Source organism: Somniosus microcephalus, chromosome 16 (genome assembly GCF_052327205.1).
Source record: "Somniosus microcephalus isolate GS21.2 chromosome 16, FLI_Smic_1.0, whole genome shotgun sequence".
Lineage (NCBI taxonomy): Eukaryota > Metazoa > Chordata > Chondrichthyes > Squaliformes > Somniosidae > Somniosus > Somniosus microcephalus.
The window spans coordinates 108,403,519-108,416,545 of NC_141002.1; the positions used below are offsets into that span (position 1 = coordinate 108,403,519).

The 13,027-nt window shown below is 49.6% G+C and overlaps 2 protein-coding genes across 2 annotated transcripts in view; one reads left to right on the forward strand and one right to left on the reverse strand.

Moving 5' to 3' along the window:
• Positions 1 to 13,027, forward strand: part of pwp1 (PWP1 homolog, endonuclein) — a 77,228-nt gene that overhangs the window by 18,764 nt on the left and 45,437 nt on the right. The window contains exons 7-9 of the mRNA XM_086009711.1: positions 1,263 to 1,390; positions 1,799 to 1,878; positions 4,073 to 4,169. Of these exons, the coding sequence (XP_085865837.1) occupies positions 1,263 to 1,390; positions 1,799 to 1,878; positions 4,073 to 4,169 (305 nt within the window). The remainder of the gene's footprint in view (positions 1 to 1,262; positions 1,391 to 1,798; positions 1,879 to 4,072; positions 4,170 to 13,027) is intronic.
• Positions 4,165 to 6,529, reverse strand: c1qtnf13 (C1q and TNF related 13). The gene has a single exon (XM_086009712.1). The coding sequence runs from the start codon at positions 6,058 to 6,060 to the stop codon at positions 4,972 to 4,974; it is 1,089 nt and encodes a 362-aa protein (XP_085865838.1). The 5' UTR covers positions 6,061 to 6,529; the 3' UTR covers positions 4,165 to 4,971.

Genomic DNA, 13,027 nt, shown 5'->3' on the forward strand with positions numbered 1-13,027 from the left:
GGAGTGCTGCACTGTCGGCGGTGCTGTCTTTTGGATGAGACGTTAAACCGAGGCCCCATCTGCTCTCTCAGGTGGACGTAAAAGATCCCACGGCACTGTTTCGAAGAAGAGCAGGGGAGTTATCGCCGGTGTCCTGGGGCCAATATTTATCCCGCAATCAGCATCACTAAACCAGATGATCTGGTCATTATCACATTGCTGTTTGTGGGAGCTTGCTGTGCACAAAGTGGCGGCCGTGTTTCCCACATTACAACAGTGACCACACTTCAAAAGTACTTAATTGGCTGTAAAGCACTTTGGGACATCCGATAGTCGTGAAAGGCGCTATAGAAATGTAAGTCTTTCTTTCTTACCTCTCTTTCCTCCTTTAAGATGCTTCTTAAAACCTCCCTCTTTGATCAAGCTTTTGATCACCTGCCCTAATTTCTCCTTATGTGGCTCGGTGCCAAATTTCTTGTCTTATAATACTGCTGTGAGCCGCCTAGGCATGTTTTACTACATTAAAGGTGCTCTATAAATACAAGTTGAAGTTGTTGTTGTATATTCTCTAGAGTTTAGAAGAATGAGAGGTGATCTGATTGAAACATACAAGATTCTTACAGGGCTTGACAGGGTGGATACAGGGAGGATGTTTCCCCTGGCTGGGGAGTCTAGAACCAGGGGTCACAGTCTCAGAATAAGAGGTCGGCCATTTAGGACTGAAATGAGGAGAAATTTCTTCACTCAGAGGATGGTGAATCTTTGGAATTCTCTACCCAGAGGGCTGTGGAGGCTCAGTCGTTGAGTATATTCAAGACAGAGATCGATAGATTTGTGGATATTAAGCGAATCAAGGGACATGGGGATCGGGCAGGAAAGTGGAGTTGAGGTCGATGATCAGCCATGATCTCATTGAATGGCGGAGCAGGCTCGAGGGGCCGAATGGCCGACTCCTCCTATTTCTTGTGTTATTAATTCACCGTGTACTCTCCTTGTATTAAGATGAGAACAGCCCCAATTTTCAAGCCTTTCTTTGTATTAGTATTTCCTCACACGCGCTGTTCCCCCTCTCTTTGTTTCCCCTTTGTTTTTTCTTCTTTCTTGATCCTTTTATTCCTTGCAGAACTCAAACTTTTGTACATTTTGCTACTTTATCATAACTTTAAAAACTTATTTGGACATTTTTCTGTTCCCAGTGTTTTTGTCTGCTTTTAAAGCCAGTTGTGATGGTGTTGTGTGTCCCGTTCCCCCTCCACCTCCTGACCAGTATTCTCTCCTTGTAGGGAATTACGTTGCCGTGGGGAACATGACGCCCGTGATCGATGTGTGGAACCTGGACGTGGTCGATTGTCTCGAGCCAGTCTTCAGTCTGGGGAACAAAAAGGCAAAGAAAAAGAAGAAAGGAAGAAAGGTATTGAGGGGCCCAGAGTTCCTGTGCCGCGGGCAGCTCGCGTGTGAGTTTTTGCTCCTTGTTAATGCTGGCCGACTGACTGGCCCATAACCAGAGCCTGTCCGACAGCAAATACCTGGTCCACAGGCAGCCAGCTCAGTCCTCGCCGCAACAACGCATAGAAACGATGGAGAGGGGGAGTTGGGCAGCCCAGACCAGCCCCGGCCCCTGCCTTTTCCCACTCTTGTCTTTCCCCCAGCCCGGATGCAGGTCATTTAATGTTCACACTGGGATCAGTCTAACTGTTCACTCCAACACCCAGACACTGCACTGCACTGCTTGGCATGGCTTTCTCCACAGCCTTTGCAGGGAATCAACTGATTAGAAGTAACACTGAGAATTCTCAACAATGCTAACTGATTGTTTCAGAGTGCAGGAAGTGCGGAGGAAGGAGCGCAGGAGGGACATACTGATGCAGTTCTCGACCTTTCCTGGAACAAACACATCAGGTAATACTTGCACTACCACCCTACTACTTACTTTGTAAGGATGTTCAAATTGTAACGTAGAGAAGCAGAGTAAATGTGGGCATCGCCCCCACCCCTGCACTGACCCCTGCCCGCCCCACCCCCGCACTGGCCCCTGTCCGCCCCACCCCCACACTGGCCCCTGTCCGCCCCACCCCTGCACTGACCCCTGCCCGCCCCACCCCCGCACTGGCCCCTGTCCGCCCCACCCCCACACTGGCCCCTGTCCGCCCCACCCCCGCACTGACCCCTGTCCGCCCGCCCCCCCCCCCCACCCCGCACTGACCCCTGCCCGCCCCACCCCTGCACTGACCCCTGCCCGCCCCACCCCCGCACTGGCCCCTGTCCGCCCCACCCCCACACTGACCCCTGGGCCCCCCCCACCTCCGCACTGGCCCCTGTCCGCCCGCCCCCCCCCCACCCCGCACTGGCCCCTGCCCGCCCCACCCCCGCACTGGCCCCTGCCTGCCCCACCCCCGCACTGGCCCCTGCCCGCCCCGCCCCCTGCCCGCCCCGCCCCCGCACTGGCCCCTGCCCGCCCCGCCCCCGCACTGGCCCCTGCCCGCCCCTCCCCCCACCCCCGCACTGGCCCCTGCCCGCCCCACCCCCGCACTGACCCCTGGGCCCCCCACCCCCGCACTGGCCCCTGTCCGCCCGCCCCCACACTGGCCCCTGCCCGCCCCACCCCCGCACTGGCCCCTGCCCGCCCCACCCCCGCACTGGCCCCTGCCCGCCCCACCCCCGCACTGGCCCCTGCCCGCCCCACCCCCGCACTGGCCCCTGCCCGCCCCACCCCCGCACTGGCCCCTGCCCGCCCCGCCCCCGCACTGGCCCCTGCCCGCCCCTCCCCCCACCCCCGCACTGGCCCCTGCCCGCCCCACCCCCGCACTGGCCCCTGTCCGCCCCACCCCCGCACTGGCCCCTGCCCGCCCCTCCCCCCCACCCCCGCACTGGCCCCTACCCGCCCCACCCCCGCACTGGCCTCTGCCCGCCCCGACCCCGCACTGGCCCCTGCCCGCCCCACCCCCGCACTGGCCCCTGCCCGCCCCACCCCCGCACTGGCCCCTGTAATGGGCAGCACTCGCTCAGTTTCGCCACAAGTCGTCAGTAATTGATGAGCAAATTCGTTTTTATGTTTTTTTTAAAGCTGTGATTATAATAAAATGAGATAACATTGCATAACTTCATAACTTTTATTTTTGTTTAAGCAGTTGTGTAGAATATTGGTGAGAGTCCCTGTGTTGGTACTTTCTCCCCAACTACTGTGGGTCTGTGTAGTTAAACTGGTTCAGGGGAATTAACGAGAGAAGCTGCAGTCTAACAGCTGCCAGTAGATGGTGCTGTTGGTTTATTTTCCTTCTCTTGCCCACGCAGGTTAGTGCTAGTAACTAGTGAGGAGAGAGGTAGTGCGCAGGTTAGTGCTAGTAACTAGTGAGGAGAGAGGAAGTGCGCAGGTTAGTGCTAGTAACTAGTGAGGAGAGAGGTAGTGCGCAGGTTAGTGCTAGTAACTAGTGAGGAGAGAGGAAGTGCGCAGGTTAGTGCTAGTAACTAGTGAGGAGAGAGGTAGTGCGCAGGTTAGTGCTAGTAACTAGTGAGGAGAGAGGTAGTGCGCAGATTAGTGCTAGTAACTAGTGAGAGAGGTAGTGCGCAGGTTAGTGCTAGTAACTAGTGAGGAGAGAGGTAGTGCACAGGTTAGTGCTAGTAACTAGTGAGGAGAGAGGTGGTGCGCAGGTTAGTGCTAGTAACTAGTGAGGAGAGAGGTAGTGCACAGGTTAGTGCTAGTAACAAGCAAGGAATTGCGCAGTTTAGTGCTAGTAACTAGCGAGGAGAGAGGTAGTGCACAGGTTAGTGCTAGTAACTAGCGAGGAATTGCAGTTTAGTGCTAGTAACAAGCAAGGAATTGCGCAGTTTAGTGCTAGTAACTAGCGAGGAAGTGGGCGATTGGCCCATACGCGCCTCGTGTTCACACAGCGCTGACTCTGGTGATCGTGGGTCTGGAAGGGAGTGATTGTTCCTGGTTTTTATTCTTTCCCTCGAGTCCTTTGTTAATGAGCTAAACATAAGGTCGAGCAGAAATGAAGAATAATTGAATGCAGGGTTGTTTATTGCTGATTTCCTGAGGTCTGCACTTGAAGCCCTCGGTGCTGCTAACTGAGTGTTGTCTGTTGTACACTAGGACTGTTCTGGCCAGTGCGTCTGCGGACAAGTCCGTGATTCTCTGGGATATGTCACAGAAGAAAGCCGTGACGAATCTCTCTTCACACACAGACAAGGTAAGCTGAAACAAACCCCGTCCTTTCAGTACCACTGGCATCTAGAGTCAGAGTCCGCAACTCCTTAACTGACCTTCCCAGAAACTAGTCTGAGTAGCAATTAACCTTTAAATTATCTCAGCCAACTAGAATTAGCAGCTTTAAAGGGCATCTGAGTGCAGTGCTCTCTACTGCCGAGTACAACTCTCGTCCATCCTCGATTTAATCGCCCCACCATTGGCGGCCGTGCCTTCAGCTGCCTGGGCCCCAAGCTCTGGAATTCCCTCCCTAAACCTCTCCGCCTCTCTACCTCTCTCCTCCTTTAAGATGCTCCTTAAAACCTACCTCTTTGACCAAGCTTTTGGTCACCTGCCCTAATGCCTCTTTCTGTGGCTCGGTGTTTATTTTTGTTTGATGTCCTGTGAAGTGCCTTGGGACATTTTACTAAATTAAAGGTGCTGTATAAATACAAGGTGTTGAAAAGCTGTGCGTAGGTCTGACCAGTGGGTCTCCAGGTCAAACCTTTAGCAGTTTTTAAATATTGCTTATGTTATCTTATAAGAGAGTGCAGTCACAGATTTCTTCTGTACTCTAACCCAGCGATACTACATTGTTCCAATAATAACATGAGATAACTCGAAGAACTAATAGTTGGTTACATTACTAAAACAGTTGGTACAAAACTGCGAACACAATTAGCTTGCAGCAAATAAAATTCAGCAGGATTTCCGTTATGCTGAGCGATGGTATCATCCACTTTCACTGCAGACATTTGGAATTAAAGCTGAGTTTGACGGTAATTATTACGGTACAGGCGAGCGGTCTAGCACAGTCGTTTAGACCCATGGCTCTTTAGGAAGTTTGCGTCTGGATAGACGAGGAATCCGGTGAAGGTGATGTACTTGCCGTGGTTGCTGTACAAAGCAAAGCGCTGGTGCTGCTGACTGTACAGCCACACTCTGTCCCCGGCTCCCAGGCGTAGCATTACGCTCTGGCTTTGCATCTCCCTGCGCCAAGAGTCATCTTCATCGAAAATCATGGCCTGCACCTCACTGAGGTTTTTCATCAGCTTGACAGAAATGGCCTTAAAGGGATGCTTTCCGACGTTGAATGCGAAGTAGTAGGCGCCTGGGATCTGGCAGGTGAAGAAGCCACTCAGCTTGTTAAAGTGTTTGCCGATATTGATGTATTCGGTGTCGAAGGTCACCGCTTCATGTTGCAGATTCTCGGTGTTCTCTCCGAGCAGTGACTTCGTTCTGGCTGCAGAAAATGCTGAACGAAGAGCGTCCGCTGACTGAGGCGCCGTTCGGCAGTTCAGAGAGGATTTGTTTCTTTTGGGTTTAGCAGTGGAATGGGAACAGTTGGAGGTAGTGCGGACTGAAGGCAGGCTGTTGGCCAGCCAATAGGGGGGCAGTTGTGCGTAGACCAGGTAGCCGGTGAAGGTTGTGTATGGCCCTACGTTACTATACAAAGCATACTTGGAGCTACCATAGAGGAGCAGCCAGACACTGTCACCCACGTCTAACTTCAGCATCAAGCTCTGGCTCTGCACTTTGCGATTCTTCTGCTGATGCTCATCGAATGCTGTCGCTTGCACCTCGTGCCCATTTTTCATCAGCATGACTGACAGCATCTTCTTGGGATACTTTCCAACTGTGAAAGCGAAATAATAAGCCCCAGGAATCCTGCATACAAGCCTGCCCGTGTCTGGGCGGAAGTCATTCCCAATATTAACCAAAAGCTTGTCAAATGTAACTGCTTTCTGGAGACCCCCCAGCATGCTGCTGGTCCTGACAGCGGAGAATGCAGATTGGTCATTGAGACTGGAGCCGTAACCAATCGCTGCTGTAACTGATCGACGGGAAAGAGATTCCAGAACCCCGATCAGCAGCACCAACCTCAGAAAGGCCATTTCACCCTGAAAAGAGACATGGATTGGAATTGAGAAGGATTGCAGGAAATGTTGGGGAATCTAACAGTGTATTGACTGATTGCTCGAATCACTTTCACAGGTTTCAACTGTGACCAGAATGAACTGAACAAAGGTCAACAAGCCAGAAACCACTGTGTGTTGTGAAGGTTCATTGTAAACCGTGCCTGTTTCCAATTGTTAAATATCGTGAGAGATTTGCAATCGCGTAATATTTTTACACAGGATTACATCGGATATACAGCACAGAAACAGGCCATTCGGCCCAACCAGTCCGTGCTGGCGTTTATGCTCCACTCGAGCTTCCTCCCATCCTTACTCCTCTAAACCTATCAACATAACCCTCTATTCCCTTCTCCCTCATATACTTGTCCAGCCTCCCCTTAAATGCATCGATACTATTCGCTTCATCCACTCCCTGTGGCAGCGAGTTCCACATTCTCACCACTCTCTGGGTAAAGAAGTTTCTCCTGAATTCCCTATTGGATTTCTTGGTGACTATCTTATATTGATGGCCTCTATTTTTGCTCTTCCCCACAAGTGGAAACATTCTCCCTGTAACCACTCTATCAAAATCCTTCATAATTTTAAAGACCTCTATTAGATCACCCCTCAGCCTTCTCTTTTCAAGAGAAAAGAGACCCAGCCTGTTCATCCTTTCTTGATGGGTATAACCTCGCATTTCTGGTATCAGCCTTGTAAATCTTTTTTGCACCCTCTCCAGTGCCTCTATATATCCTTTTATTATAATATGGTGACCAGAACTGTACACAGTACTCCAGGTGTGGTCTAACCAAGGTTCGATACAAGTTTCGCATAACTTCTCTACTTTTCAGTGGGAATCGGGTAAAACTCTCAACTGGCTGGAGTCATATCTAGCACAAAGGAAGATGGTTGTGATTGTTGGAGGCCAATCATCTCAGCCCCTGGACATCGCTGCAGGAGTTCCTCAGGGTAGTGTCCAAGGCCCAACCATCTTCAGCTGCTTCATCAATGACCTTCCCTCCGTCAGAAGTGGGGATGTTCGCTGCTGATTGCAGTGCTCAGTTCCATTGCAACTCAGAAAATGACGCAGTCCGTGCCCACATGCAGCAAGACCTGGACAACATTCAGGCTTGGGCTGATAAGTGGCAGGTAACATTCGCGCCACACAAGTGCCAGGCAATGACTATCTCCAACAAGAGAGAGTCTAACCACAGCTCCTTGACATTCAACGGCCTGAAGAGGTGTTCAAAATCATGAGCGGTCTGGATAGAGTAGATAGAGAGAAACTGTTCCCATTGGTGGAAGGGTTGAGAACCAGAGGACACAGATTTAAGGTGATTGGCAGAAGAACCAAAGGCGACATGAGGAAAACTTTTTGATGCGAGTGGTTAGGATCTGGAATGCACTGCCTGAGAGGGTGGTGGAGGCAGATTCAATCGTGGCTTTCAACAGGGAATTGGATAAGTACCTGAAGGAAAAGAATTTGCAGGGCTATGGAGAAAGGGAGGGGGAGTGGGACTAGCTGAAGTGCATTACCCCCACCATCAACATCCTGGGGGTCACCATTGACCAGAAACTGAACTGGACCAGCCACATAAATACTGTGGCAACAAGAGCCAGTCAGAGGCTGGGTATTCTGCGGTGAGTGTCTCACCTCCTGACTCCCCAAAGCCTTTCCACCATCTACAAGGCACAAGTAAGGAGTGTGATGGGATACTCTCCACTTGGAACTCCCTTCCGAACAGCACTGTGGGAGTACCTTCACCACACCGGACTGCAGTGATTCAAGAAGGTGGCTCACCACCACCTTCTCGAGGGCAACTAGGGATGGGCAATAAATGCTGGTAGAGGAGCAAAGGGATCTGGGAGTACAAATGCACAAATCACTAAATGTAGTGATGAAGGTTAATAAGGCCATAAAATAACACAAACCAAGCACTGGGTTTATTTCTAGAGGGATAGAATTTTTTTTATTCGTTCCTGGGATGTGGGCATCGCTGGCGAGGCCAGCATTTATTGCCCATCCCTAGTTGCCCCTGAGAAGGTGGTGGTGAGCTGCCTTCTTGAACCGCTGCAGTCCGTGTGGTGAAGGTGCTCCCACAGTGCTGTTAGGGAGGGAGTTCCAGGATTTTGACCCAGCGACGATGAAGGATCGGTGATATATTTCCAAGTCAGGGTTGTGTGTAACTTGGGGGAGAACTTGGAGGTGGTGGTGTTCCCATGCACCTGCTGCCCTTGTCCTTCTAGGTGGTAGAGGTCGCGGGTTTGGGAGGTGCTGTCAAAGAAGCCTTGGCGAGTTGCTGCAGTGCATCTTGTAGATGGTACACACTGCAGCCACGGTACGCCGGTGGTGGAGGGAGTGAATGTTTAAGGTGGTGGATGGGGTGCCAATCAAGCCGGCTGCTTTGTCCTGGATGATGTCGAGCTTCTTGAGTGTTGTTGGAGCTGCACTCATCCAGCCAAGTGGAGAGTATTCCATCACACTCCTGACTTGTGCCTTGTAGATGGTGGAAAGGCTTTGGGGAGTCAGGAGGTGAGCCACTCGTCGCAGAATACCCAGCCTCTGACCGGCTCTTGTAGCCACAGTATTTATGTGGCTGGTCCAGTTAAGTTTCTGGTCAACGGTGACCCCTAGGATGTTGATGGTGGGGGTAATGCTGTTGAATGCCAAGGCACCTCTAGCCAAGCTGTTCCAGTACAGCTACAACACTGGCATCTATCCGACAATGTGGAAAACTGCCCAGGTATGTCCTGTCCACAAAAAGTAGGACAAATCCAATCCGGCCAATTACCGCTCCATCAGTCTACTCTCAATCATCAGCAAAGTGATGGACGGTGTCGTCGACAGTGCTATGAAGTAGAGTTATGACTGAACAATCACACAAACTCAGTAAGACACTTCTCAGTGTGCGCTCAGATCTGTCCAATAAGGGGCACTTTTTGAAAAAGAGATTTCACTGTATGACAACACATTACCAGAAACTTCACATGGACATTGGCTAAACCTCAAGTGCCCACCCTTGTGTGTTGTTAGTTGGTATGCTTGCAGTAGAATGAGGGTGAGTGTGAGGGGTGGCTAGTGAGATGGGGAAGTGATAAAATAGATGGAGAGGGTTGGGTGGAGGTGCAAGGTAAGTTGGTGTCCTGGGGAGGTCTCGTCCGCCCTTGGAAGGGAAGAGAACCTCCCTGCGTGCTGTGACTCCCTCCATAAGCATATGGACCCACTTCCTGTTAATTGGCCGGGAAGCCCGCAGGGCAGGGCTTAACAAGGCCAATCAAGGGAAAATCACGTCTGCAGAACGGAGGCAGCTGGGGGCGGGACTGGAACCTGGAAACCAGCTGACCCGCACCCATCCTGACACCGATGAGAAAATCGCGGCCTCTGTGTCTCACTGGGAAATTCTACATCAGATATCTTTCTGAAGTGTATTTTGTGAAGCAAGGTTAGTGCAATCAATGATTCACTGCTTCATTCCCATAGCATCTGTCATCTTCAGAGCTCTGTTACTGGTTTATACTTCCCACCTGCCCATCATTCCCAGAAAACACTAAAGAGCATCAGCACAAACTCCAGGAGCTGTGCTCATTGTGCTGTCAACTCGGATTCCATTTACAGTTTACAAAGGAGAGGCCAGGACCCGAAAGGACTCCACAGTCCCGACTGGCTGATTCCAAAAACGAATTCCCTCAGTCCCTCAAATATCTCTCCAATTCTCCCTTTAACGTGCCCCCACTGCTCCCTGGACAGCCCATTCCACACGTTTACCACACTGTCTAATATAGGTGCTCCTTCCTTCCTTCTGAGTCCCAGCCTATGTCCTGCGGAGTCAGTGACACCCGCGAGCATATTATTGGGGTTCAATTTATCAGTTCCCTCAAGAACCTTGAATAATCTCCCCTGAACCTTCTGCGTAAACAGTCCCAGCCTTTTCATTCCCTGGGTTTGTAATGTAATGTGTAAATAATGGATGCCTTCTATCAGTTAATGTAAAAGAATATTTTTTTTGGTAATCTAAACATCTTTTTTTGGAATTCTTTGACCTACTTCAGTAAATGTGGCCAATCACGCAGACAGTTTTAACATTGCAGTGTTAAAGTGAGGGGAGAGAATTTATACATCGATCGGTACTGTGGCTCGTTGGACAAGTTCCAAGGCCACCAGATTTAACCTATTTGACCTGTTCCTAGTCCCCTACAAATCTCCTCCCTAGGGAGCCTGTTCCATAGATTGACCACCCACTCACTGAAATATTGTTTCCACCGATTAGTTCTGAATTTCCCCCTTTCAAGCGCAGGCCGTGTCCTCTGGGTCTACTGTTCTGGACAAGGCGAAACAGCTCGTCATGGTCGACATTATCCAGTCCCTTTAGCATCCTAAAAACAGCAACCATATCACTGCTCGTCTCTCTGAAACACCTCCCTGGGATAGCTGCTGCTGGACTGAACTCCTTTCAAGTAGCGATGCTGCAGATTTATTAGTCACTGAGCGTGCATGTACCCTGTTTAACTCTCAGGTTTATTAGTCACTGAGCGTGCGTGTACCCTGTTTAACTCTCAGGTTTATTAGTCACTGAGCGTGCGTGTACCCTGTTTAACTCTCAGGTTTATTAGTCACTGAGCGTGCGTGTACCCTGTTTAACTCTCAGATTTATTAGTCACTGAGTGTGCATGTACCCTGTTTAACTCTCAGGTTTATTAGTCACTGAGCGTGCGTGTACCCTGTTTAACTCTCAGGTTTATTAGTCACTGAGCGTGCGTGTACCCTGTTTAACTCTCAGGTTTATTAGTCACTGAGCGTGCGTGTACCCTGTTTAACTCTCAGGTTTATTAGTCACTGAGCGTGCGTGTACCCTGTTTAACTCTCAGGTTTATTAGTCACTGAGCGTGCATGTACCCTGTTTAACTCTCAGGTTTATTAGTCACTGAGTGTGCATGTACCCTGTTTAACTCTCAGATTTATTAGTCACTGAGTGTGCGTGTACCCTGTTTAACTCTCAGGTTTATTAGTCACTGAGCGTGCGTGTACCCTGTTTAATTCTCAGATTTATTAGTCACTGAGCGTGCGTGTACCCTGTTTAATTCTCAGGTTTATTAGTCACTGAGCGTGCGTGTACCCTGTTTAACTCTCAGGTTTATTAGTCACTGAGCGTGCGTGTACCCTGTTTAACTCAGATGTTTACCATGTTATAAACTAAAGCTGTGGCTCCACTCTTCAAACTTAAACAATCTGGTTATAAATATAAAGTAAGCATTCATTCACCAAATTAAATATAAATCCTGCAGTATTTATAAAAAGTGAATGTACTTACGCGAAAGAGCCGTACGATTTTGATCCTTGAAGCTGTGGGTTATAAATACCGAATAATTAAAGTGCAGACCAGTTTGATTTAAGCTTTAAGTTGCTGCAGGGATGTGAGCATAAGGTCAGTGCAGTTCATTTGTAAGTTCCTGGTGTTGCTCTGTATTAGGTGCAGTTCTGTGTGTGCTGGTTAATATTTTGACATTTAGTACCAGTGAATAAAAGGTGCCATGTACCGTTAAGAATGAGGATCAGCAGATTAAACAGCCAGATGCATTGTTAGTCCATCAGACGGACTGCATTCCAACAGCTTGTCATCAGTAATGGAAGCTCATTCCAATTTTAAATTAATTTTGTATAAAAGTTCCAAACTTGCACACTAACTTAATTAATAAAGTGATATATGTTTAATATTGTTTCTGATCCCAGTGTTAGGATTTTGCTGTTCTGGGGTTTGTGACTGAGCTGGGCAGTAGGCGTGGCACGTTGCCACGCTCTCTACCGATGTAACCTACAGCTGAGTAATGAGACCAATTTTAAGTATATAAAGGTGCTTTTACTTTGTGTGTCTGTCCTGTGCTAATGGCACCCTCTCGACACGCGGCCCCCTGCACTCCGCTCCGGAGTGTGTGTGTGTGTGAGACTCCGCCGCCAGCACCAGTACCACGGGTCTTGATGCAATAACAGAAGATTAAGACTAAGATCATCATCAATGAAGCTTCTTCCTTTTTAAAAGAAGTATTTTCTGCTGAGCTTATCTTGTAGGCGTTCTATTCACAGCAAGATTGCCATGGTGTTATATCATACGCTGTCTGGTGTTTAGCAGCTGCAAGAGTGATCATTACTGGGTTAATAATCCAGGGATCGTGAGTTCAAATCCCACCAGGGCAGTTTGAGAATTTGAATTCGGTTTTTTAAAACCTGGAAATAGAAAGCTGGTGTCAGTAATGGTGACCATGAGGCTTGTCCGATTGTCGTAAAAACCCAACTGGTTCACTGATGTCCTTCAGGGAAGGAAACCTGCCGTCCTTACCCGGTCCGGGCCTACATGTGACTCCAATCCCACACCAACGTGGTCGACTCGTAACTGTCCTCTGAAGTGGGCCCTCGGTTGTATCAAACCCGCTACCAGCAGTTCAAGAAGGTGGCCCACCACCACCTTCGCAGGGCAACTAGGGGGACGCCAGCGATGCCCACATTCGGAGAATTACATATTTTATAAATCACTTGCTGCCTTTGTGTTAAGTTGTGCATTTTGACCTTGTCTGGTTCGCCTGCTAATGGCATTGGATTTCATGCAAGTCTCGGGAAGCCCCTGAGTGGTAGTGAGGGGTTACGTCCAGTAAATAAATTCCTGTTTTATAATGAGCAGATCTGGTCGGAAGTGCAGTTAATGGACTTGGGCCTGCAATGTAAACATTTTTCAAGTTTTTCTTCAGTTGGGTGCGTATGTGAGATCTGCGGTGCTGTTTGAGTGAACTAATAGCATTGTTAATACGAGGTGTGAGGCACTCGCAGTGTGATGTCGGAACTAATGAAGCTGATTGAAGGCTGTCGTGCAGAGTTAACCACTTTCCCTCTAACCCTATTGTCTTGTTTTTCTGAGCACTGGGAAAATGCGGAAAGATTAGCTGATTCCTCCTTTCCGGTGACCCGGAACACTGG

Coding starts and splice junctions, on each gene's coding strand:
- c1qtnf13 (XM_086009712.1), bottom strand. CDS start 6,060: ATGGCCTTTCTGAGGTTGGTGCTGCTGATCGGGGTTCTGGAATCTCTT.